Raw genomic sequence first — 27993 nt, forward strand, 5'->3', positions numbered from 1 at the left:
GAATTTGCTCTTGAAACAATTATTAAATTGACAATTTTTTAAATATGAGAGTTGAAAGTGATCTTTAGGGCTCACAGGGTCCTAAAAACTTGGTTGTCTTGTAAGCAAATGAACCAACAACAGCAAGAAGACCTGAAAGCAAAAGCAGGCTTTTGCAGAAACGATTCATGACAGGTGCACGTGGCTCCCACGGAAATGGCTTGATGTGTCTTTTGATGTTGATATAGGTAATTTGCAGCTTTAAGCTGATTTCACTTATGCTAAAATAAATAAGTGGAAAGAGCTTTCTGAACTCTTGCTTACTGGCCTTTGGGAAGACCATGTGAGGCCCATCGATGCTCCCAGAGCCCTTTCACATCCTTTCCAGAGATTGGTAAGCAGCCCCGTCTGTCTTACTGGGCTTGGGGAGTGTATTCACAGGTGGGGGCATCATTCCACACAAACCTGGGTGTTGTAGATTTTACCTGTTGGCCTTGAGTGTGAAATTCACTATACGATTCAATTTTTCATTGCAAAATGAATATTTTAGCTGATTTAATTTCTAATTGCCTTATCTTCTATAATAGGATGCAATATAAAAAGAGTACTTGTTCAATATAAAACTAATTCAAAATAGCTTTTTAAAAATACATTAGTAGTTTTAAAACAGCTAGTAGGGAGGACCACAAACTTTTTTCCTGTTAAGTAAACACTGCTATTTTTTTTTAATTATTCAGAATATTTATATCCCACTTTTTCCGGAATATTGCTCATGCTGGCTAATAATAAAAATGAAATTCATAAACTTAGCAAAAGGACTCCATAGTAATAAGATGCATATCAAACAGGCTGGTCCGGCTTGCTGGGGTCTGCAGTGTGGCACCCATAGACATCCTGGCACCTCAGGTGGTCCCCTGCCCCTCCCAATTTTTAAATTTGACTTAAACAAGCTTTGCAGGTTGCTTATTTGGTCAGGAGTGCATGATTTTATTTGGACAGAGAAGGTGATAAATCACCAGTTTTCCTTCTGAAAAATTAGTATGATATGGTCTCACAACAGTTTCTTCGATTTCCCAATGTGGTCCTGGGCTCAAAAAGATTGGGAACCCTGTTCTAAAATTCTCAATTGTGCTTTCTTCTGTTCAGAGTGCAATACAATGAAATGCAGCATAAGAAATAAAAGAAGCAATAAAGATACGCTAGCTCAGTGGGAGAACACATGCTGTCCACGCAGAAAGTCCAGGTTCAATCCCTGGCACCTCCAGCTGAGAAGCAAAATAAACAGTGCAAGGAGAAAAGAGCGTTCAGGTAGCAGATGATGTGAGACATCCCTGCCTGAGAGTGTGCCAACTTGAATAATTTTTTGGGGTGGGAGGCAGGTAAGCCCTGTCCCGCATACACTCTTTGAATGGCCATGCCCATCAGCTGGGGGGCAGCACCCTCAAAAAAAATTTTGGGGGGGGCAAATACCCCACGGCCCCTAGGAGTTGGCTCCTTACACCAGAGTAAACAATAAAGGGCTCGATGACGGTTAGTCTGACTACGAACTCCTCCTCCGCCTTCCTTCCTATTGCTTGCTATCCTGTCATGGAAGTGGAGTTCTGGGCCTATTTGTGTCAACAAAACAGCCTGTCTTTTAAAATGCATAGTTTCCAACTCCAGGGATGCAATCTTGGGGTTTGATAAGCAAAGCTAGGATCCCTCATTTTCACAGAAGACTGACATTCTTTGAAATTAAATGAAGCAGCCGGTCCATCCAGACATCTCTGTAAATCTAAGTGTGCAACATCTGCTACATCCTGTGAACTGGCAGGTCATATGGTCATGTAATACAGCAGCTGGACACTATGAATAACTCCTAGTGGGTGGCCGGTCAGCCCTGTTCACTCTTTTTCTCGGTTACCAAGTGTGGTTGAAGTTCAGGTTAAGACTCAGACCATTCATTTTCTGCTGATTTTATGCAATTGCTCTTTGAAGGGATACTGTTGCCTGATTATATGCTTAAATGAAGGGCTAATCCCAGGATTGTGTTTGCTATGAGGTATCTGAAATGAGAACACTTGTTCTTTAACAGAAAGATTAACTGTTGTTCTAATGCATCAGGGACTGGTGAAGCCTAAAGGAACTTCAAGCAATCAATAATGTTTAATTTATTAACTACAATTTAGTCCCTCAGTTCCTCAAAGTAATTATACTTGCAGGCCCTGGGGCACTAAAAACGAACAGAGGTAAGGAAATTTCTGCATTGGTTTTTAGACCATAGAATGAATAAAACTGCCTTTGGTTCCTGTAAACAGAGGCCTTTAAAAACAAAGGGCCATATCATATGTGACCTTAAATGCAGATTTACATTTAACTTGTAGGTTTAAAATCCAAAAAGTATCAGCTGTTAGCGCCAATAAGAGAATGCAGAAACAACCTTCAGAGGACAAATTTGTCTTAGTAGCTCAGCTGGGGAGAAAAGAGTTAACCTCCCACATCCCTGCTGTAACCCTGATAATTATCAGGACACCCCTTACCACCATTTGCATGTTTTAAAACTTGCGTGTTACACCAGGTGTCCTACACCCTCTCCAGTTTTTGTATTCTCAGGGGTTGCTGTCATCTCCAAACTGTGGGCTTGGGCTGGCAATATATTCTGCCTTAAATTGGCCCTCTCACAAGTTATCCAGCTTCGTAAGAAGGCTGGTGCCCTTTAGCGCTGTTGCACAGCTCAGAAAAGCATGGCATACAAGTCTGCAAGTCCATTAAAAATCCAAAATTAAAGTTTACCATTAAATTATGGAATCTCTCTAACAACTTGAAAATACTATTTTATTCTTTGCCTACAGTTTCATTCACAGAAAAAACCTTTTGTATTACCTTGCTTAAATCATTGTAGAGTTGGGGGGGGGGGAATCATTTAAACCTGAAGAGTAAAATCAACTGTAAATTAGAAATCAGGGATGGACTGAAAAGAAGCTTTTCTCCTTCAAATAGAGGAAACCATCTAGCCTGTGAAAGACTGCTTCCAAGACAGACCCCTGATTCAAATTCCAGAGGACACATAGTCTTCCCAGGTCCCTAAATAACTTCTTGCCTTTGCCAAGGGTGAAAGGCTCTGATGGGGCTCCCTCTCCAGCAGTTCCTAAGGCATAATAGAATGGAAGTGTAGCTCACAACTTGACTAAAGGAGCTGTTTATTTCATGTGTAGACAGCCGGCTAATTTCTGTGTGTGTGTGTGTGTGTGTGTGTGTGTGTGTGTGTGTGTGTTCAGGGCTACCACCTTTCCTGCTACAGCTGCAGCCCTTTTTTTTTACTTTACAGTGTCTGGTTTCCAGCCCAAAGCTGGTGGTCATTCTTAGTGTTCAGCGCTCTGAAGGTCCTGGAGGGTTTTCCTCTGGGCAACAGCACTCACAGGAAGTGACATCGTCTGGTGGTCTTCCACAGCAGCCTTCCCATCATTTGTTGTAGACCCAGGGGTAGCTTAACCTGTGGCCCTCTAGATGCTAATGGCCTAAAGCTCCCACCATGGCTGGGCTGATGGAAGTTGGACCCCAACAAAATATGGAGGGTCAAAGGTTGCTCGTCCCTGCTTATATAAACAAGTGTGATTTCTCTGTGTGCCATGTTCTCCCATGGGAATATGTAGGTCATGCAGCTGCCATGACTTGTAGAATTGCTGCCTTTTAAAAAGGTCCACTGTGATCATGCAGAATTTAGAGGCCATGTGTTTACATCCTATGTGGAAGAACCAGTTATTACCTGGTTTTGTATGCCCATCCCTGCCAGGTTGCAAGCCTGCCAGCGGTCAGCTCTATATGATTGCTCTTTGATTTAGGATCTATAATAGGCATAGGCCTTCTTTTTGTGCAATTCAGATGAAATCTAGCCTTAACTTTTAAGTGGTTTGTGGCTGAATTCAATCAAATTTTGATGTAAGCTGAACTTGTGGCCAATCAATATTCCTTTTACTGTTCAGATGGCCACATAGCCTGATATAAATTGGTGTCCTAAATTGTAGCATATTGTGCTAAAAATCCTTTAAGCCTGAGATCCACTATGACCTAGCATTTGTGAATCTTAAGCTGCAGACTCCTTGATCAGGGTACATATCCTTCTTTGGTAATTTTCTAAGAAAGGAATATAGCGAAAATTATTCTCCTCTTGGAAGCAAAGTGGAAAGCTGAAGTTACTATTCTTCATACTTCACTGGCAATAAAACGGGGGCATGTTCTACGTTTCAGCAAATACAGAACAGTAAGGCCTTTAAATTGTGTGTAAAATGATCTATTGCCATGGTCGCCAACCTTTCTGGGCACATTAGCAATCTGGAGAAACTCTTGTGGTCACCAAGCATATACCACAACCTGTTCTTTGTATTGGCTACAGTAGAATCCTCCTTTCAAGCCCAGTTTCATCAGAGTGAGGGGAGAAGACCCTGTGGGTGCCAGGGAAGGCTTCTGCAGGTGCCTCGTTGGTAACCTCTATTCTGGTGTTCTAAAACTAAGTTACAGTGACCATACACATCAAGTACACATTTTGCTCTACCTAGATTACCCTAGACTAGCTATCCCAAGCAAGTTTTGTTTTTGTATTCTTTGTGGTGAGGTGGAAGCAAACTGGATGGCCAAGAAGATCTGTCCCAATGGATCATCCAGAAATAAGAAATAGCCTTCTGGCACCTTAAAGATTAACAAAATCTGCCCCTCTGGAAATACTCTTAGAAAACCTGAAGTTAGGTTGTGACACATAAGGGCTGGGAATATACTGTATTAAACTGTCTTGAGGTATATATAATTCCTGTTAATGCTGTATCTGCATGGGCCAGAATGCCTTTGCTACTCAAAGACCAAGTCACACACAGCTATTGTCTGCTGCTAACAGTTGGATTGCGGGCAAATTAAATATGTATTACCTTGGTAAGACAAACCTGAACATGCTTGCCCTGTGTTTTGCTTTGGGGAATTGAAAACTTCCTCTAGAAATGGCTCAATTTTAGGTAGGTTTTATTAGGAGCAGCTCGTATGGAAGAGTCTGCCATGACATCTTATTCCCTATGGTGTGTTGCTGCATCACTTTGTGTCCTTGGGTATTAGAAAGGGAAGTATTAGCAGGAATGCTCCCTGAGTGCCAGGCTACACATTCTGTAAGGACAGAGATGAACTCTGGTTTCTTAAACGTGAAGGTAAAAGGACCCCTGACCATTAGGTCCAGTCGTGGCTGACTCTGGGGTTGTGGCGCTCATCTCGCTTTACAGGCCGAGGAAGCTGGCATTTGTCCACAGACAGTTTTCCAGGTCATGTGGCCAGCATGACTAAGCCGCTTCTGGTAAAACCAGAGTAGTGCATGGAAACGCCGTTTACCTTCCTGCCGGAGCGGCACCTATTTATCTACTTGCACTTTGACGTGCTTTCAAACGGCTAGGTGCCAGGAACAATTGCTTATTTCTATGGATGTCCTGCAACGAAGTAAGGAATTGCCTGCCATGGTATCTAGTGCAAGAGTTTAAATTTAGAAACAATGCCTTGCTTTTTATTTATTTTCTTCAGGTCTGGGGGAATTGAAATAGGCTTCTATTATCACACACTGATTCCATTTATATATATTTTTGTTCAAAAGGACTGAAACAGAATGTCAGCCTCTTATGGGAGTTGGCGGGGCAATGCAACTAGGGATTGTCAATTTCAGTTCCTCTCAGGTGAGAGCCTGAGCTGGAGTTTGTGTAGGTAGAGGGTGGGCCCATGAGGAGGAGAGCTGGGAGTGAGAGTTAACGCGGGACACAAGCAGGGGGTGGGGCGGGGCAAGCAGGGGGTAGGGTGGGGCCAGGGGGTGATGTTGTGGTGACAGAAAGGGGTCTGACTTAAAGGTTGAAAGGGGGCCAGAGAGCCGGACGTTTCCTTTCTCTCTTGTATTGGAGCTCAGCTGGGGAGAAAAAGGAGTCAGTTAAGTGTCAGGATCATGTATGAATCAGTCCCAGGGCAAGTATGCAGGGAGGTAAGATACCGGAGGGATTAAGCTTCAGCACCCATTTGCTTCAAAAATTGGATGTATATCACCTGCTTTATAATTGATTTTAAAAACAAGCTTGGTTTAACTGGAGGGATATGCCGCTAGAGGGCGCTGTAATACATTCTTTGACAACTGGTTAGACAAGATTGTGACCTTTGCCCAGAGATGTCCCCAGAGCCACAACTCTGCCACAGTTTCTTGATGTCTAAACTGGCCAAGCACACGTGTCTTTAAATCCATTCAGTCTTAAGTTAAAATCGGTGTCTCTCTATCTATATAATGTGAACTGGAGGATTTATTCCCATCCTGCTTCTCCCCCCCCCCCAAAAAAAAGGCTGGAGTGCAAAGCTGTGAGTTTTTTTGGCGTTTGGAACATTTGTCTTTCTATGCTTGTTTTATAAGTCAAGAGTAAAAATGATCTTACTGTTGCACTGTTTCAAGATGCGTTTGAATCATTAGCCAAGTATCTGAACTCCTAGTAGTAAATATAGATTCTTAACATCAGTCTTCCATTTGAGATGAATCTTAATCTATATCCCAGAATAACAGAATCATCATACCTTTCAAATTTTAAAAGCATGATGGTTATGTTTTGGTGATATTTAACTTCAGTTAGAATTTTGGAGTTGATCCATCCACATAATGATTTGATTTTTGTGAAGTTGTAAGCTATTTTGTAAGGGACACGGGTGGCGCTGTGGGTTGAACCACAGAGCCTAGGACTTGCCGATCAGAAGGTCGGCGGTTCGAACCCCCGCTAGGACGGGGTGAGCTCCCGTTGCTTGGTCCCTGCTCCTGCCAACCTAGCAGTTCGAAAGCACGTCAAAGTGCAAGTTGATAAATAGGTACTGCTCCAGCGGGAAGGTAAACGGCATTTCCGTGCGCTGCTCTGGTTTGCCAGAAGCAGCTTAATCCTGCTGGCCACATGACCTGGAAGCTGTACCCGGCTCCCTTGGCCAGTTAAGCGAGATGAGCGCCGCAACCTCAGAGTCGGCCACGACTGGACCTAATGGTCAGGGGTCCCTTTACCTTTAAGCTATTTTTAAGTATGTGGAATTGCCTAGTTTTTTAGGGTGGGGGGTAAGGGGATGTTAAAAGAAAAAAAAATGCAGGCTAAAATATGATTGGGAACAAAATACAGTTGAGCAAAGAAGAATAAACAGAACTTTAAGACTTGATTGAGAACTGATAGTTGTTGGTTAAGGATAGAGCCGACATAGCAGTTAAATGATGTGCTGTGGACTTTTGGCTCAAGAGACTCTGGATTACTTAATTTTGCTAAAAGTAAGCATAACTTTAGAGAGGGCATAAGTGGGAAAAGTCTAAAGGCAAAACTTACTAATTTCTGCAATGGAACTTGATGCAGACATGCCATTCAGGTTTTTGTTCATACTTATATCTCTTATCTCTTCCCACTCCCTTTTGTTTCAAAGAACTCAATAAAATGTACTAATAGGTTATCATAATGCAGTAATAGGCTGTCAGCGTTTAAGATCTATCTCATGTAATTTTGATTTCTTACACCGTATTTTTCGCACCATAGGACGCACTTTTCCCCCTCCAAAAATGAAGGGGAAATGTGTGTGCGTCCTATGGTGCGAATGCAGGCTTTCGCTGAAGCCTGGAGAGCGAGAGGGGTCGGTGCGCACCGACCCCTCACGCTCTCCAGGATTCGCATACCTCTCCGCAAGCAGCGGGAGCGCTCCCGCTGCTTGCGGAGAGTTGCCTGCATGCTGAAGCCTGCGCGCGCTCAGCTCAGCACGTCCAGGCTTCGCACACCTCTCAGCAAGCAGTGGGAGCCAGCGCTGGGCTCCCACGGCTTGCAGAGAGCTGCCTGTTTGGGGGCTGGGGTCGGGGGAAGCTCGAGCTTCCCCCGCCCCAGCCCTGCGCCTGGGGGGAAAATAATTTTTTCCCCTTTATTTCCCCCCAAAAAAACTGGGTGCGCCCTATGGTCCGGTGCGCCCTATGGTGCGAAAAATACGGTAGTTACGATAATTGTTGCAAATTCCTGCAGGTGTATGTATGTATGTATGTATGTATGTATGTATGTATGTTGTGGTTTCTGTATGTAGAAGCATTTGCTCACATAGGTCTCCTGTTACCTTTGACTTTCTCTTTCTTCTTATCACTTCTCCTAACGCTGACATTTAAATTGTAAGCTTCTTGAGACAGAGTTGTTTGATTCTCTTACATGAGTGCTATGTACAGTGTTGGTTCCACGTCCCCTTTTGTATAAAGATAGGCAACATTATGCTAATTTAAACAGTTTTTCTTAAATCTTTGAGATTTGAAGAAAAATCAGTTTTAAAAAGTTAAGAAAGTAAAAGTCAGAGGTTGCTTTGTGCCTAACCCCAAGTGACCTTATTTCAAGTTTTCTTTCTGTGTGTTCCAAAGGAGCAATGTTCCCAGGCCCTTCTCGCAACTTTGGTTGCCAGCTGGCTCTGTCCCTTTCAAGCGGATACTCCTTTGCTATTTCCAGGACCTGGCAAAGGACGCTTCCATTTGCAATGGGCTGCCTTTTAGTAATATCTGTTTAACTATATTTTAATATGTAATAGTATGTTTATAAGCCAGCCTGTAAACAACTGAAGAAATTGAGAACTTGTAAGTCTTGCCCAGAGTGTCCTGTATGCTAATGTTTAGACTTTTATAGACTGGAATTATTTTATTATTCTTATTTAAATTTACTGACCTCCTTCTTTTGGAGTCCTAGCTACAAACTTGACTAATATTTCATTGAAAATCAATAGTTTTCTTTAACTGAAAATAATCCTGGGGTGAAGATTTACATAGCTTGCATTACTAGCATACTTGGTGCATTTACATTACCGTACAAAAATTGGCTTTTACGATATTGCTGCTGAAGCAGACATACGATAAAAGGGAATGGATGTGAGTGCCTGTGGAATTTGAAGGGAGCGGCTTATATTTGGGTATTGTCTTTTTTTTCTCCCCCCCCCCCCCCGAATTTTAAAGGTGTGGCTAATATTCGGGTGCGGCTTATATTTGGGCCAATATGGTAAGAAAGCAAAATACTCTGGCTTCAGTCTTCTGGAAGGGAGATTTTAGGGTGTTGTATTCCCTGACTGCAAATTGCATGGTTTGCCAAGCTGCCTAAAAATAAAGTTAGTAGTGAGTGACTTCAACATTTCCCCTTTGAAATATTGCTATTTTACACCCTAATAATAATAATAATAATAATAATAACAACAACAAGAATACAGCCTGCAATAATATAATAATAATACAGCCTGCAATAATATTTTTTCCTCCATTAGATTGTATTTTTGCTCTATAGTCGCTCCTGTTTACTTCTTTGAGTCACTATAAAATGTAACTTTTCTGTTATGTGACAGGTTGAAAAATACTTTAAGTACTTGAGGCAAAGCAGACGAAAATAGTGGTAAAAGTTAAAGTACCGTATTTTTCGCTCTATAACACGCACCTGACCATAACACGCACATCGTTTTTAGAGGAGGAAAACAAGGGAAAAAACATTCTGAATGAAACAGTGGATGTATCATTTTTGTGCTTCATGCTGTGGCCACAGACATGTGATCTGATGGTGAATTTGGGGTGACCCAATGCAAAGATCCTGAGAATCCCTGTGGATCCATGCTTTGTAACCACGTTTTTGCACCATTGCAGCCCCAGGCAACAGTGGGTGAGTGCTTTTTTTGGTGCAGGCTGTAGCCATGGACATGCTATGTGATCTGATGGTGAATTTGGGGTGACCCAATGCAAAGATCCTGAGGATCCATGTGGATCCATGCTTTTTAACCACATTTTTGCACCATTGCAGCCCCAGGCAACAGTGGGTGCGTGCTTTTTTTGGTGCAGGCTGTAGCCATGGACATGCTATGTGATCTGATGGTGAATTTGGGGTGACCCAATGCAAAGATCCTGAGGATCCATGTGGATCCATGCTTTTTAACCACGTTTTTGCACCATTGCAGCCCCAGGCAACAGTGGGTGCGTGCTTTTTTTGGTGCAGGCTGTAGCCATGGACATGCTATGTGATCTGATGGTGAATTTGGGGTGACCCAATGCAAAGATCCTGAGGATCCATGTGGATCCATGCTTTTTAACCACGTTTTTGCACCATTGCAGCCCCAGGCAACAGTGGGTGCGTGCTTTTTTTGGTGCAGGCTGTAGCCATGGACATGCTATGTGATCTGATGGTGAATTTGGGGTGACCCAATGCAAAGATCCTGAGGATCCATGTGGATCCATGCTTTTTAACCACGTTTTTGCACCATTGCAGCCCCAGGCAACAGTGGGTGCGTGATTTTTTTGGTGCAGGCTGTAGCCATGGACATGCTATGTGATCTGATGGTGAATTTGGGGTGACCCAATGCAAAGATCCTGAGGATCCATGTTGATCTATGCTTTGTAACCACATTTTAAGTGGGGAGCGAAGGAAAAACAAAGAAGGGACATGAGAGGGGTGTGCAGAGAAGCAGCTGGCTAAGAATGCTGGAGAGGGATTTAACGGGTGGGAGGCAAAAGTTCCCCCCCAAGCCAGCCATCTCTCTCTCTCTCTCTCTCTCTCTCTCTCTCTCTCTCTCTCTCTCTCCCCCTCTCCCTCTCCCTCTCCCTCTCCCTCCCCCCCCTCTCTCCCTCTCCCCCAGCAGTACCGGAGCACAGAGACGACACTTTCCCCTCTGCTTGCCTGGAGGGGAGGGGCTTTCCCTGCTCTTTGTTCCGTTTCAGCAATCATAGCAACGAAACAGAGGAGGGTGGGCAGTAAGACCCTGAGGCAGAATGCAGGAAAGCTGCCACTTCCTCTTTTCAGGTTTCCCTTCTCCGTGAAGAGCGATTTGACTTTTGCTTGATCTTTTGGCTCCAGGGACCACACATTCGCTCCATAACACGCACAGACATTTCCCCTTCCTTTTTAGGAGAAAAAATCTGCATGTTATAGAGGGGAAAATACGGTACATTGATCCTGTTGTTGCCCCTGCAGAACTCCAGGGAAATAATCTTTGCGTTTCTACCAGGTTCCTTTCCAGCCAGAGTGCAGTAGCAAACAGATGTTGTACCTCTACAGTGATCAAAGTCCCACAACCTAGTTTTGAATTTCGAACAAGATATTTATTAAGGGAAATCTACAATCATTAGGCATGCAGAAAATGAAGCTGTCTAGTATTATTTTATTTTATAGATGGGAAAAAGGAGTTTCATTTACATGCTCTTAAAGGCTTTGTCTCCGCAGCATGCCTGGAGCTAGCAGTGCTGTAGTGCCACAGGGGCAGGCTGGCATGTTAGATTGTTTTGAAGTATAACAGTTGGATTCATTCTACAGTGCCAATTAATCCTCCCCCTTTGTCATGCTAAAATTTAAAATGGAGTTGTTCATGCATCAGCTTTATTCCGTATAGAAGACCATATATGTAACAAAGCTCTAGTTTTTATTTATTTTTTGAACCCCTTTTCACCCTCTCTGCAAAGTTCTCCTTCCCTCCCAGTTGCAGTGGGGACAGTCTTGTGATTGCCTTCAGTATCCTATAGCAGTGGCAGAGTGCCAGAGACGGCACTCATAGCCCTCTCTGTGGGCAGAGGCACAGTCGCCCCACTGTGCTGGAGGTGGGAGGAGGAGGAGGGCTCACACACAGGGCCACAGCCTGCAGCCCTAGTGCCGTAGCTTCCGTGCCGGGGGTAGGGGAGGAGGAGAGAAGGGCTGGGTTAGGGTAAGGGTAAGAAGAAGGGGCGTCGCCGCCGTGGAAGCAGCGGCCTCCCCTGACAAAGGGAGGCGACTTGAGTGCAAAAAAACTAACAAGCCCAAGGCGGGAGGTGATCTGGTATGGGGAATTTGCACGTGGGGGCCTTAGAATCCTCCTGCGCTTTCTCTGGAAGGAAGCGTTGCTGAGGTCGGCGGGGTTTACTCCCGAGTAAGAGTGTGCAGAATGAGGAGGAGGGAAGCCTGGTGGGGACTCAAAGGGGGCCAGGTGTAGGCGAGGGGATTAAGAGCAAGATGGTGAGCAACACTGGGGTGTGAGGGGTGGGCGTCCTCTCTGGAGGGTTGTTTCCCATTATAAAGAGTATCTGAGGGGGGATCAACAGGACTTTAGCCAGCCGACTTCCCGTGGGACTGAGAGGGGGGCATGTAGACACGCTGGTGCAGGTTGCATTTTGCAATAAACAGGTGCTGAATTGTTGGCAGGCAGAAGGGTGACCCCTTTCGGGTCATGCGGTTTGTGTTTAGCCTTTTATCTTGTGAATGTAGATGTTTACATATGGAAAAAGTATTGGAAGGGAGGAGGGTTATTGGTTTGTTCTTGTTTTCATTATGTATTTTGTGTTTTTTATCTTCTATTTTTATGCTGTGAACTGCCCTGAGACTTGCACATGAAGGGCAGTATGCAAATTCAATAAATGAATAAATAGAAGGATTTGGATCTGAATGGAGAAGAAAAGCACTGAGTTATACCATAAACTTGCAGGCTTCTCCCTCCTCAGGGAAAAGCCCCCAAGAGCCACACACACACTCCATGTGGCTCTTTAAAGGGAGCACGGCTATCCCTGGCTTTTGCAGGAGGTGGGGGAAGTGTTGTGGGATAGCCGCGCAGCCTGCATTCGCTCCATAAGACTCACACACATTTTCCCTTACTTAGGAGGGGAAAAGTGCGTCTTACAGAGCGAAAAATATGGCAAGTGGGTTTTGGGTTGAAGTTTGGGCACTCGGTCTCTAAAAGGTTTGCCATCACTGTCCTATAAAGGTAAAGGTAAAGGTACCCCTGCCCGTACGGGCCAGTCTTGACAGACTCTGGGGTTGTGCGCCCATCTCACTCAAGAGGCCGGGGGCCAGCGCTGTCCGGAGACACTTCCAGGTCACGTGGCCAGCATGACAAAGCTGCATCTGGCGAGCCAGCGCAGCACACGGAATGCCGTTTACCTTCCCGCTGGTAAGCGGTCCCTATTTATCTACTTGCACCCGGGGTGCTTTCGAACTGCTAGGTGGGCAGGCGCTGGGACCGAGCAACGGGAGCGCACCCCGCCGCGGGGATTCGAACCGCCGACCTTTCGATCGGCAAGCCCAAGGCGCTGAGGCTTTTACCCACAGCGCCACCCACGTCACTGTCCTATAGCATTCATCTAATTAGAGTGTTGAGACCCACAGCCTGGGTCACATACCCATTGAAGGTGGATTGTGTGCCACCACTATTTTTCTTTTGGGTGGCTTTTTTCTCTTTTAGGGAGGAGGGTGAAGAGTAGGCAAAAGAGAGAGCGTGGGAAACCAGATTCAAAAAGGCCATCTTGTAAGAGATACATTTAAAAGTCGCCCCCGTGTTTCAGGCTCTTTGATGCACATAGGCCCTGGGTTTGAAAAAGTAAAGATGACGGGCAGCAAACCCGGGATGGATGTTGCTCTTGCCCGTAGCTGCACTGCCGCCTCCCAGCACCATCATGGAGGGTTCATGGCCCTTTGAATGAGGCAGTGGTGACATCCTGCTGTAGATGTGGAAGGCTTTCGTCCCTGCCATCAGGGTGGCTGTCGGGGGGGGGGGGGGAGGTGAGAAGCAGGGGGACCAGGCAGCACTGAGAAGGCCCTTTTGCACCTGCAAGGCTGCCAAATGCTGCTTGTCCTTCACCCCCCAGAGGTGTGCTCACCTGGCAGGGAATCCACACCTTTCCCATTTATGCTGTAAGAATTAATTCTGTATTCTTTCGTGTCCCTGTGATATCACTGCTAGTATTTCTCTCTCTAACTTTATAGCCATGTGCCTGCCTCCTTCAGATAACATTCCATGCATCTGATTAGGTGGACTTGAGTCCATTAAAGCTTATGAAATGATCAATTTGTTAGTCTTTCAGGTGCCAGAAGACTTTGCTGTAACAGACTAACATAGTCACCACTCTAGATTTTTTTCTAAATAGGTGATCAGGGGTCAGCAAACTTTTTCAGCAGGGGGCCGGTCCACTGTCCCTCAGACCTTGTGGGGCCGGACTGTATTTTTTTTGGGGGGGGGGGGGTTAAACGAATTCCTATGCCCCACAAATAACCCAGAGATGCATTTTAAATAAAAGGACACATTCTACTCAAGTAAAAACACGCTGATTCCTGGACCATCCACGAGCTGGATTTAGAAAGCGATTGGGCCGGATCCAGCCCCCGGGCCTTAGGTTGCCTACCCATGGTGTAGTTCTAGTAATTTGTGAATACGTAGCAAGCTTGTAGATTGTGAACATGTTAATCCTATACATGTTTCCTCTGAGTAAGTCTCCTAGATTTAAATTGCAATTAGTTCCAACCACATGTGCATAGCTTTGCAATACTAATGTGTTGCTGGACTAGATTATTGTGGCTTTCTTTGGATAGCTTTGATATGTTGTAAGGTGCTTTGACTGGGTAATTAAAGGTTTCTCTCTTTTCCCCTTCAGCTTTTCGCTGTAGCCTCCAGTTTCTTGGAAACATTGCAGCTGGAAACAAAGCTTCTCAGCACAGGATTTGGACTCTTGCTTTCCCTTCGCTTTTCTTGTAAGCATCTTGTCCCGCCCATCAACAATGAAATATTATATGGTTATATTTTAATTTTAAGTTACCTTATTTACCATCCCTAAATGTATTTTTGGAGAATGAGAGAGTAGTACTTTATTTGTGTATGCTAATCACAGGAATCAGGTTAAGTGGGGGGAAAATCTTGTTCTAAATTTGACCATAGATTGGGTTGGTTTTCGACATAGACTGCAAGATCACCAGGAGGCTTAATACGCTTAACGCTTTGTGCTAAATCATATGCAGGTAGGTACAATGAGTTTTAATTCATTAATGCTTGGCTACGTACAAGTTTATCTTGACCAAAATATCACAGTTTACATAAAAAAATTGAGTTATGAATTTAGAACAGGATCTTGAAATTCTTTACAGCTAGGTTTTAATAGGACTGCTATGAATTTGAAGAAAACCTGGTCAGTTGATTAATTATTGATTAAAGCTGCATAAATTTGGGTATTAATCACATATGAATAACTCAGTATATGAATAACTTTACTTGCTTTTAGATAATTTACAAATTCCTGATGGCACCATTTTAGAGAACACATTTCCTTTTGCATGTGAGAGAAGAATAAATGGTTATATTAATATTGTACTGGCCAACTCATTTTTTGTCAGTTATGGTATTAAAATAGTTACATTTTTTAAAAAATTGCTGCCTGATATTAATTTGGGGCCTACTTTTAGTTAATTAATTGGTTGGAGTAACTTTGATTAAATAAATGTTGCAACCCAACTTTTTAGTCTAATGCCACCTCTAAGAGGAAACGCTAAATTCAAATAAATTGCTCCAGAAATGTATAGTAGTATTTGAAACCTTAAACTCCTTTCTCAATGAAAAACTAATGATTTTGTATTACACTGTTTACAATTTGCAAACTACTTTTTAAATTGCCCGTTGCAACATTGTCATGAGGCAACAAAGTTTTTGAACAAAGTTTGACAGAGTTTGGGGGATTTAAGTAGAAAAATCTCCATTTAAAAATCTCTACTTGGCCATAAAGAGGTCTTAACTCTAACCTGCTTCCCAAAACTGTGAGGGCAAGGTAGCAAACAAGGAAGTAAAAAACACTGCACACAGCATCACAATTTAAACATTTCTAGTTACCGTTCCATTCATATAAACATAAGCGCTTAACTTGGTATGAATTCCCTCTCTGTTTCCAAAGAGTGTCAAAGCAATTGGCATTAAAAGGATGACATAATACTACAGCTTCAATGCTTGCTTGCTTCAGTAGCAATTCTTAGATTAGCATAACCAGACAGGAACCAGTCCTGACCTTTCTAGTTTCAGGTAAATTTTTGGATGGATGGCTGTGTGGGCGAAAATACTTCTCTATAAACAGGCCTTTGGCTGATTTACATTCTATGGCTTTTTAAATGTGTTTGTGGGAGTGGGGTTATTGGTTTGTTTTCTTTGTTTTTGTTTTATTAAGTATTTTGTGTTCTTATTTTGTATTTTTATGTTGTGAACCACCCTGTGATATGGTATTTTATTGATTGATTGATTGATTGATTGCATTACACATTGAGGGATTAATTGGGGATATCCATTAGAATAAAATAACCCCCAAAGTCCCTTCCAACATTCTTAGATTCAGTAAATACCCAGCACCGTTTGAAGAGTTGGGTGCATTACACATTGGCTGTTGGTACATAGCCTAATAAATCTTCCTGCTTTTTCGTTTTGTTTTTGAGGAATTGCTTGAATCATCAAGATGAGAAAACGGTTGCCTATTGCTGTATGGTTCTTTTCACTTGTCTTAACCCTGAGAGGACAAGAGAACTACAGGAAGAAAGCAACTTGAACGTTGCCCTTGCTGTTCTGCAGGCATCCAGGAAGTACCCGGAATCGGAATGGACGTCTGTATACCCCTCCTTTTCCCCAATACATTATCTTAAGTCTTTGATAGTTGTCGTTTCTCAGATGAGATGTGCAGCTTGCTTTTAACTTCTTTTAGTAAATACATTGTAATAACTTAATAGTGATTTTAATTCTAAGAGAACTTAACAATATGTAAACTTGGCCCAAAATGAGGCTGGGATTGAAAGAACTGAATGCCCAATGGTGCTCCATAGTCTCTGGTAGAAGTCACGTGTTTCTAACAAGCTGGGCCATAATTACAATAATTTCACACTCTTCGTCTCTTGCTAGAAGTTGTTGTGGGAGGAAGGAGAATGTGATAAACCCTTTTGGATGTGCAAGTTGTTGGGCTTTTTTTTTTTGCATGTCTGCAGGGCTCTTTGGACTCTAAAATAAAATGCCATTTGCAGATAGGGATGGTGAGAAATTTGAAACTCTCTTATTCACACTTTTTGAACTAATACATGAAGTTAAAAACAAATATCATTTGAATTCACACATATTTGTGCCTCCTTCAACGACACAATGAGGAATGAGTATCCAGACTGCTTTCTGTCTGTCAGAAACAATAAAGCGGAAAGTGAGGCGAGTGCTGTGCCCGCCTTGAGCTCTTTGCTGCTTACGGTGTTAGGACCCCGAACACGAGATTCATCACCATCATTCATCATTTTGATGAATTTTGTTGTATGTCCAGTTAGTAAACTGCTATAATAAATCCAGTTCAGGGAGACATTGATCCCAGCTGAGTGATGGAGATGGTTCTGGGAGGAGATGAGGGAAAAAGCAATATCTAAAATGGAAAGTTTATTTTACTCTGTATCTGAAGAAGCCATTACAGAATCAGTAAGATTCCTTAGGGCATTGGAATTATCCTATTCCAGAGCTTGTATTGTTGGGAAGAATAACAGAGGTAGATTTTCAGCAACAGTGGAGTTTGGTACTGGTTGTGATAGCTAGATTTTGCTGTGAGAAAGCAGCTTTGGAATAATTTTGTAAATAGTGGTTAAGAGTGGTAGTCTCGTAATCTGGGGAACCGGGTTTGCTTCCCCACTCCTCCACCTGCAGCTGCTGGGTGACCTTGGGCCAGTCTCACTTCTCTGAAGTCTCTCAGCCCCACTCACCTCACAGAGTGTTTGTTGTGGGGGAGGAAGGAAAGGGAGAATGTTAGCCGCTTTGAGACTCCTTAAAGGGAGTGAAAGGCGGGATATCAAATCCAAACTCTTCTTCTTCTTCTTCTTCTTTTAATTTATATGCCGCCCCTCTGACTGGGTTTCCCTAGCTACTCTGGGTGGCTTCCAACAGAATATTAAAAACACAATAAAACATCAAACATTAAAAACCTCCCTGTACAGGGCTGCCTTCAGGGCACCAGGCACATTTTGTGCCTAAAGATTCTCCATTTGCGAGCACCTCAAAAAGTCTGGGTGCCATTTTTTGTGACACTCAATGACTACTGAAATGTAGGTGCATTGAAGCCTTGTATAGTAGTGTATGTTAAGGATAGACAATATGGTAAGGAGTTTAATAATAAAGAGTAGAGTGTTTTGAAAACTGAAGTATGGTACCAATATTTTTATTGTAAACACCAAATTAAACATGTATTAATAATTTCTGCTAAAATGTGATATTCACAATGTGTCACTTATGTGAATTGCATTTTAGTTCATGTTTATCAAAATGATAAATAAAAAGTGTTGCTGAACCCTCCTGTGGCAACTAGCCATTCTCTTTTGGCGCCCACAACCCAGGTCCCAGAAGCCATTTGGCTCCTAGCTTTTCTACCCCAGTTTCTAACACTGGTTGCCTTCAGATGTCTTTTAAAAGTCAGGTTGTTGTTTATTTCCTGGACATCTGATGGGAGGGCGGGTGCCACTACTAAGAAGGCCCTCTGCCTGGTTCCCTATCACTTCACTTCTTGCAGGGAGGGAACCGCCAGAAGGCCCTCGGCGCTGGACCTCAGTGTCTGGGGTGGATGATGGGGGTGGAGACGCTCCTTCAGGTATACAGGACCGAGGCTGTTTAGGGCTTTAAAGGTCAGCACCAACACTTTGAATTGTGCTCAGAAACAGATATTTTGATTATTAAAAAGTCTTCTGTCTCTGAGAATCTTCTCAAAGAGTTAGCCATGGTTTTATATATTTAAATGTGAAAGGCAAGATACCATCTTTACTTTGATATACTGTGGTGGTTGCCTTAGTTTCAAATTTATTAGCATATTTAGTTGTTGCCCCCCCCCCCCAAAACCCCAGTATACTCATTTTTGTTTTCTTACATAGAGGCCTTTCCCTCCCTAAATGATGACTGATATACTCTATATACAGAAATAGTATATGCTGTTGCTTCAAGTGAGGGAATTATTTTTTTCTAGCGCAGTAGTGGCCTTTAAAAGGGGGGGGGGATGGGACATTTTATTAATGTTGAAGGTGTGTGTGTGTGTGTGTGTGTGTGTGTGTGTGTGTGTATCTAGCTTTCTTCAGTTGTTGTTTTTCATCTAAAACAACTTGAGCCCTCTTCCCAATCTACCAGAAATATACACTGCTTAAACTGAGCATCTTGGCCTCACTAGATATGGTAACCTGGATTTCTTCAGGTGCAGAATTGTACTGTCTGAGGTAGGTTATACAGGTTCCTTTTTAAAACACAAAGCAATTTAACTTGGTCTCCTCAGAAGTTTGCCTGGCCAAGGGGTCTTGGGACTCAGTAGATCTTGAAGAGTCATACTTGGCAACTCACTGTGGCAGAAACATGGACTTAGGGATGTGAGCAAATAGGATGCTGTCCACTTGGCTGTACCCTGTATTATGTGCAACCTAGGGTAGCTTACTTGCAAGTAGATTGGTCAGAGACAAAAGGCTTCCTATACAGAAATGTTCCTGAAGCAATTCACAATATATCCAGTTAAAAGGACCTCAGGTATCAGGGGTGGAGAAAACATCTAGCTGAAATCTTGGATAGCCGCTAGATAGTAAAGGGGATAGTTTTGTGCTAAATACACCGATGGGTGATTGATTATGAGGCAGCTTCTCTAATCCTTATATTGTAATGATTAGCATAGGCCATAATAATAATAAAAAATAGAGCAAGGATCTTGTGTGGATGTATTGCATTGCTGACTGAGAATGTGAGCTCTGTGCAATACATACTGTGCCAAATCATAGATATATAGTGTGTGTGTGTGTGTGTGTGTGTGTGTGTGTGTGTGTGTGTATATATATATATCCCCGTCGTCTTCTACCCTGTTTATTATCCCAGTCCTGTAATCATTACTGTGGTTATCTACTCATATGTTTTCTTGGGTAGAGGGAGAGGAGATAGCAGAAATAAGATGGGAATGTCATGAACTGCAGTGTAAACTGATCCAACTGCTTCTCTGAGTTGCATTTCTTCCTTCCCTCCCCCTCCCCCTTTTATGTATAAAAAAAACTTCTTTACACGCAAGCAGATGAAAAGTCATGCCTTAGGCACTGGAAAATTTAAAAGTCTTCAAGAAGTCAGATAATTTTTTTCTATTTTGGTTTGCTCTAATCAACAGCAGAGAAGAGCCCTGTGTCTTTGGAAAGCTACCGCCTGTAAAAGGGAAAAGAAACAACATTGGACACCATGTGTTATCTATTTTAAACATTGAACCTGCAAACACATACTGTATATCTGGGACAGGGAAAAGTGCTTCAAAGATGCATTATAATTTATCCAGTATATGTTATAAAAGCTAATTTAGAAAAACTATGGATATTCAATTACAGACTAGATTTAGGACTGGTGCTCCAGTCAATGAGCTTCAATCAGCTACATTTGTCATATTAAAATTACTGATTTGAAGAAAAAGCATTGTTTGTCTTTAGATAATTTTAGAACAAGCATTCCCTCCTGAGCACCCAAGGAGAGCCTGAGGATCAAGCCAGTGGCCCGCCTAGTCCAGCATCCTGGTCTCACAGGGCCAAGCAGATGCCTGCGCTCTGCCTCTACGCAGGACCTGAGTGTGTCCTCCCTTGTGGTCTTCAGAGGCAGACTGGCTCTGACAAGGAAGGTCCTAGTGCAGTAGTAGACGCCAAGCCTGCAAGAAGGGCGCTTTCCCCACTCGTGATTCCCAGCAATGGTCTTCAGAGGCATCTCACCTCTGATATGGGAAGTAATACACAACCACCATAGTGGTAACCACTGATAGCCTAAACCTCCATGAATCTGTCTAACCCCTTTCCAAGCCATCCTGGTTGGTGGCCATCACTACATTTTGTGAAGGCAAATTCCATAGTACAGTGTGTGAAGAAGTGCTTCCCTTTCCCCATTTTGAATCTTCCAACATTCTGTTTCATTGAATGTCCCCAAATTCTAGTATTATAAGAGTGGGAGAAAAGTTTTCTCGGTCTAGTTTCTCCACACCATGCATAATTTCTATCATATCTCTTCTTACCTTCTCTCTCAACCGGTAAGCCCCCAACACTGTAACCTTTCCTTGATCATTTTGGTTTACTTTTTCTACATCTTTTCCAGTTTTGAAATACCCCTTTTGAGGTGAGGAAACAACAACTTTATTCCAAGTGTGTTTATACATGCAAAGTCCAGAAAAAAGCAGAATTCTTTGGGGAGGAACCATTTTTATCTGTTGATATAGTTGTGGTGGAGGAGAGGATAATGGGGGAGAAGAAACTAAACTGTGCCCTGCTTCGTATTTGTTCTTAACTGGAATAAGCATATATGAATACAGTGGTACCTTGGGATGCGAACGGGATCCGTTCCGGAGCCCCATTCGCATCCCACACAGAACGTAAGATGTGACAGCACGTCTGCGCGTACACGGGTCGCGTTTTGCCGCTTCCATGCATGCGCCTGACGTCATTTTGAGCGTCTGTGCATGCTTGAGCGGCAAAACCTGGAAGTAATGCGCTCTGTTACTTCCAGGTTGCCGCAGAGCGCTCAACCTGAAGCACATTCAGCCTGAGGTATGACTGTATAGCTGATTCTGTACATCACTTCTACAAGTTTAAAGACCAGGAAATAGGGTTATCCTTCCCCACTTTGTAGGTACTTCAAGCTTGTGGAGCTAATCATGAATGGAAAGCCAGTAGTTGAGAGCAGAGGTTGTGAGGAAGAGTTTGAAAAGGGAGTCATGGAATTGTATAATCATTATGCTATAATGTGTAAAGTATTCTCTAGCTGTGTGTAAAAATATTTTTCAGCCCTGTTACGGGTTGAAAATCCTTCCTTTCTAACTTAGGGATAGTTTTATTTTCCCCCCTACAAAATTGTGTGCTCTCCAAAAGACCAAATTTGTTTTTAATTCCTGGAAAGTTGGAGTTTCCTCATGTTCCAAGTTCCAAGTGCAAGTGAGGGTTTGATAGCTATTTCTCACTGGAAAAAATGTTCTTTAATTGTAGTGTTGCAACAGATACTTGACATCTGTAGAAGCAATGCTGGTATTCTACAAGAACTCTTTTAATAGTTTTCTCTCAAAGCCATGACTATATTTGACTTTTGAATGGGAATTGTGACTAATATAATCACAAACACCATGTGGAAATGATTTTTGTGCTGAAGCTGGGCAAAGCACATCTAATGGTCCTATTCTCAGCATTGAAGCTGGGCCACATTGCATAATATAAACACAATGCCTTTGTGGGTGGGGCTACAAGTGGGTTTGGCCGTTTGGAGTGTCAAGGGACATACTTTGCACACTATGAGGATGCTGCTGAAAAGGCATATTCCCCGGGTGAATTTGCCTTCTCTTATCTGTAATATTTAGGAGCACTTACTCCTAAAGTCATTCTGTGAGTTTTCATGTCTCATTCCTTATCATAGGCTGGTGGAGAGAAGAAAAACTCAGAATGCAAAGGTGTCATTGCATAGGGCAAGCGTTATGGGTGATGACATTTTTGGTGGTACCCCCATTTTGCATTTAATGTGTAACTTGGTTGTGATTCTGTTTGTTTTCCAACCCCCTTCCTTAATCAGTCAGATTTATTACTTGTAAAAGGTGTAATTTTGCTTCTTAAGGAAATGCAACTATTTTGGTTTGAGATGAAATAATCCTATAATCTGGTAAACCTTCCCTTCTCCTGTTTATAGCAAAATCATAGCACATGACTTGAATGGAGCTCATGCTCATGTAAATATATATAGGATTGCATCCTTAGTCTTCTAACTGTCTCAAAAACCAAGTGCCTAGTTGGTTACCTGGTCACCTGAAATTCACAGTCAACAGCTAAAAAAAATTATGATTGTTTTTTCCATCTTTGTCCAAGACTGAATCCTGAAGGTTTCAAATGTTTTTACAACACTCCTTGTTACGCAGCAGTGCATGATCCATTGGGCAAAGGGGTGCATGTGGAAAGAACATTAGATTGGGAATCTCCATTTTTGTAGTTTAGGAAAATCTACAGAGGAATTTGCCTACTTCTGTTATCAAAGATGTCCTGGCTTGCGTGGGACAGGGAATTTAATCCAACTATTTGTGTGCATATGAAATTCAGTATCATAATTGAGTTATCTATTTAGCATGTTTAACCTATTGTCTTCTGGACAAATTATTGTATTCTTGTTTCTCCCATTTACTTTATATTGCGTTTAAGTCTGCCTGAACAATATCCAATTCATTTATTTTATTTTATTTTATTTAAAAAATACCATTTACTATTTAATCTTCTTAAACTGGGGTCAAGGCGCAATGGACCAACTTCTGAAGTGTTGCCAGCCAGGACAGGAAAGCAGGAGGGGGGGAGCATTTGTTATATTTTGCAATGCTACCACTAAGCTAGCATACTTGAGGGGTCTGAGGATTGGGCCACTTGGTGGAATGCATGGTGTTTTGAATCGGACAGAACTAAAGCTTTGGCAACCCATTCCACCTGGATATGCCCTGTTTCAGGACCTTTTGCTCTCCACTGCTGGTGATAGCTTCCACCTGACTGGATGAAGTTGTGCCTCTCCTGTGGCAGCCACCCACCCTAAGCTGGTGAAGATGAGGATGATGATTTTATACCCTGCCCATCTGGCTGGGTTTCCCCAGCCACTCTGGGCGGCTTCCAACACCCATGAAAACAAAATAAAACATCACACATTAAAAACTTCCCGATAAAGTGCTGCCTTCAGATATCTTCTAAAAGTTGTGTAGTTCTTTATCTCCTTGACTTTTGATGGGAGGGCGTTCCACAGGGAGGGCACCACTACCGAGAAGGCCCTCTGCCTGGTTCCTTGTAACTTCACTTCTCGCAGGGAGGGAACCGCCAGGAGACCCTTGGGGGTGGATGATGGGGGTGAAGACCCTCCTTCAGGTATACTGGGCTGAGGCTGTTAAGGGGTTTAAAGGTCAGCACCAAGACATTGAATTGTGCTCAGAAATGTCCTGGGAGCCAGTGAATTTCCTTTAGGACCAGTGTTATATGGTCCTGGCAGCCACTCGCAGTCACCAGTTCTGGATTAGATGTAGTTTCTGAGTCACCTTCAAAGGTAGCCCTATATAGAGCGCATTGCAATAGTCCAAGCAGGAGATAACCAAAACATGTACCACTCTGGTGAGACAGTCTGCAGGCAGGTAAGGTCTTAGCCAGATGGAGCTAGTAGACAGCTACCCTGGAGACAGAATTGACCTATGCCTTCATGGACAGCTAGGAGCCTAAAATGACTCCCAGGCTGCACACGTGGTCCTTCATGAATTTAGGAGGTTAGGGATTGCAGTAGCAATTAGCAAATATATTTATAGGCTAGAATTTCTAACAAGATTGCCTGTGACACATGTCCAGGGCCGGATTTAGGTTTGATGAGGCCCTAAGCAACTGAAGGTAATGGGGCCCTTTATATGTCCAGCTGTCCTTTGTCAACAACAAATTTTCACTGTTTTTTTGTGTTGAATATATGCTATATGGTAATTTATGGACTTAATAGGTATCTAAAGCCATTTGCACATAACAAAATATGCCTTTTATCAAAGTAATTGTTGAACCTATCTTATATTTTGGAAATGTACATCTAGTTTCCCCCCCTTTAAAAATTTTTGGGGGGCCCAAGAGAGTGGGGTCCTAAGCTACAGCTTGTTTAGCTTATACGTAAATCCGGCACTGCACATGTCCATGGTTGCAAAGAAAAAAATAGTTAAATTTGTTGTTTTTTTGACTTCTTATATAGTTTAGCAGGTACTGATAGAAATGTAACTTGATTAGTGACCAACTACTATAAAATGCCAGTGTGAAATAACTTTGCACGGTGCAAAGTAGCTAACTTTTGCAGTTTTCCTACAACCAACAGCAGTTTGTCCTATTGTTTTTCCTCCTCTTTCAGGTTCTTGATTGTTACCAACCATTTGCTGAAGTGCCCTGAGTTGGTCAAAGCCATGTATGCCAAACTGAGCAATCAAGAAAGGTAACCCCAAAAACCAATGTGGGTTTCAGCATTTAGCATTCCATATAGAGTATCCTGTTCACATGATTTGAAAAAAAAGAAGTGTGGTTTCATAGTTGGCACAGAATCTCTAAATACATGTTTCTATGTCAGTAATGGTTTTAAATTGGTTGGTTAACATTACAATTTAGCCACAACTGGCAGGGATTTAGATAGGGGTTGCAGAATCCAGGTTGGCGCCCTTACTCTGTAAGAAATGCACACACAGAAAGAGAAAATGAAGGCAAGATTTCATGCTTATGCCTTGATTTCATAAGTGCACCGCACCCTGTTGTATTTTATGGCTCAACTTATGCAGCCATTTAATAGCTATTTGAAAAAAACAGATTTGCACCAAATAATTTTAGATATGCTTCACTACCTTGCAAAGGAAGTGCACAATGAATGCGACAATGCATTTGTGCCGTGTTCTTTTATATCTCAATCTGCACAAACATGCACATAAATTCTGTGTATGGAAAAGAGCAAGTGTGCTGCTCTTCAAAAAGGAAATGGGTGGGGTAGAAGTTGCACATTATATAAAGTGAGGTCAGAATCTACAATATACATATTCTTAACACAATCAGGCAGGCCTCATTAAAAAAAATATAAGGAGATGTGGCCAGCAATTGGCTGCACCACTATTTAGTGAACAGAAACCTGAAAGGCGATTTAGGTTAGATTAGCACCCTGTGGATGGGATTTTTTTCTGGGGAGCGGACAACGTATGATGATCTATTCTGCATTCCTCACCCCACTTACATGGGAGTTAGCCCTATTGATTAGACATAGTTAGTATTACAGTCTTAAGTGAGTATGTTTTTTACTCAACTAGTTTTTACTGATTTTGAATCTGAAGCAAAAGCTGAGCTTGTAACTTGGCTTGAGGCCTGCCCTTACCATTTAGTTTATATGCTGCACTTAACCTGAAGTCGAACCTGTGGCAAGCTTCCACTGAGGTTTTTAGACGTATAAGTTACTCTTTAGTTTTAAGATGTCCGTTTCATACCCTAAATTTGAAACTGAACTACGGTTGTAGCTGCGGTTTGCTGCAGTCCCCCAAGGCTGCCCTGCTAGAGTTAGAGCAGGAAAAAAAGTTTCAACAGACTTCTCACCCCTAGGATGCCACTCCTGAGCTATAATTTGTACAGGGTTTAGATTAAGCTCCTGCCACCCATTGCCTTTCCCCTTATTACAGGGGAACAAGTTGTACTTTAAGAAAATACATGAATAAATGGTTCTAGCTTGACATCTTCTTTTCTTTTTACTAGTCTGCTTTTTACTCCCCAGAGGGGCTGGCAAAGAAGGGACCAAGTGCTCTGTCCAATCTCTAAAAGCCCCTCATATAAGAAATAGCAGAGAATTTCATTTTACAGGCTAGTAAGTTTTAAGACTTGGGATATAGTTTGGGAATCAGGATTCGTCTCAAGGGAACATCTTATTAATTGAACAATAATTGGACAACTTAAATTGGGGTGGGGGTTGTTAACATTTTGTAACACAAGAATTGGGAATACTGTAACCTAGGCAGTTGACTCCTTGTGAAGTTAAAGGAGTATATTCATGTATCTTATAAAACTCTACTGCCTTTTAAATTTGGAAAAAATGAGGGTTATCGTTTGGAGAAAAGATTTAAGAACTTCTTCTTCAGAGAGGTAGGGCCGAAAATATAGGAGCCAAAAAGCACTTTTCTGCCAGTACATCATTGAAAGAGACCTAATTTAAGATAATATGTGACACATCAAAGAATGAATATATGGAATGGATATGTTTGGATGCTTGAAATGTGGAATGGTATGGATGCAGACTTATATGTTATGAAGATGTCCCACAGTTCAAAATGATTGGGCTCAAGTTATAAGGATCAGTTTGCAAATTGACATACTAACAATGGTTCTAAATTGTATAATGAATGTACCAAAGAAACCTGATAGTTAATCTTTTGCCAGTGGCCAGCATAATACTTGTTCAATACTGACAAAAATTGTCAGCTCATTCTACTGGAGCAGCAGACTCCAGCCTGGTACCCTGTTTTGGAATACAACTTTCATCTGCCCCAGCCAGCATCTCCAGGGGTCAAGGATTATGGGAGTTGTAGTCTTAAACAAGAAAGAAAAACAAAAAATGGGTCATTTCCTGAACTTAATAAAAGAAATATATCACACATCTGGTATACACTGAAGGATAAACTGAGCGAATATTACCTCTTACTTCAGTTTAATTGTTGTAAACCACTCTATTTTTTTAAAAAAATGAGTAGTGGTATATAAACATTTTTATAACTAGGTAAGTAAAAATCATACTTAAGGTGTGGATTGGAATTTCTTTGGTCAAAGACTCCATGAGGCATCAGGAGATCTGTGGTGGCCTAGCAACTGTGGTCTAATTTAAATATATTGATTGTGCCCTCCATTCGGTATACTTCAATGTAAATAAGCAAGGCTTGCATTTTTATTGTAGGGCTTCGTTTTTAGAATTGATACAGTCAGAAATTGGTGAAAACAATACAGTTATCAGTGCAGAAACAGCCAAATTTCTTGTAAATTGTTTCAAGGAGAAATGTCAAGCCGTGCTCATATTGGCATTTGCAGCAAATGATGATGATGAGGTAAGTATATTTTTATCTGATGTTGTAAACCTGATGAAACGTGATCTGATCTAGAGCTTTGTGGCTCTCATTTGCATTTACCAGTTCAGCTCACTACAGTTACTCCATACATGTCCTGTAAGACATTGATAGGAAAGCAGACATTTAAAAAACAAACGTTAATAATCATCTGCATCCATGGATTTTTCTGCTGTCTTGAAACAAATAGGGATGTTCTTTGGGTGGGCAAACAGCGCAAGAGCCAATTTATGAGATCATGGTGATTGAGTCTGTAGTATCAAGTGCATGAAATATCAGAGATGTCTGGATATGCGTGTCCCAGTAATAACTTGTAATATTGCCACACAGTTGATATATTAGCTGATACAGTTCGTCCTAATACTTGTGGCTAGATCACATTGAAAATTACTTGTACTCTCTTAGGCTACAAATGGGGGATTCCTTTGTTTGAATTCTTCCCTGTGGGAAGGAAAATAGTCTTCTGATTTGAACGAAATGTCAAGGAGAAGGCTGGAAACCATATCTCTTTCTGAAATCTAGTTCTTTATAGATATTTGGAAAGGAGGAAAATATACAATCATACCATCTTCTCAAATGGATATAATCCAGGAACAGATTGATCTGCTGTTTCTGTTAACTGGTTTGTTCATGCAGTTTAGAAAATCCTGGATTTATGATGACCT

General features: G+C 42.2%; 1 protein-coding gene across 2 annotated transcripts in view; it reads left to right on the plus strand.

Moving 5' to 3' along the window:
• The window catches only part of ATXN10 (ataxin 10), a 64074-nt gene that overhangs the window by 7761 nt on the left and 28320 nt on the right, over positions 1 to 27993 (plus strand). The window contains exons 4-7 of one of the 2 annotated variants that reach the window (XM_028728636.2): positions 14354 to 14450; positions 16167 to 16331; positions 24604 to 24684; positions 27163 to 27310. In XM_028728636.2, the coding sequence (XP_028584469.2) occupies positions 14354 to 14450; positions 16167 to 16331; positions 24604 to 24684; positions 27163 to 27310 (491 nt within the window). The remainder of the gene's footprint in view (positions 1 to 14353; positions 14451 to 16166; positions 16332 to 24603; positions 24685 to 27162; positions 27311 to 27993) is intronic. The other variant, XM_077930797.1, reaches the window with a different exon arrangement.

Source organism: Podarcis muralis, chromosome 6, assembly GCF_964188315.1.
Source record: "Podarcis muralis chromosome 6, rPodMur119.hap1.1, whole genome shotgun sequence".
In the NCBI taxonomy this organism is placed as follows: Eukaryota; Metazoa; Chordata; class Lepidosauria; order Squamata; family Lacertidae; genus Podarcis; species Podarcis muralis.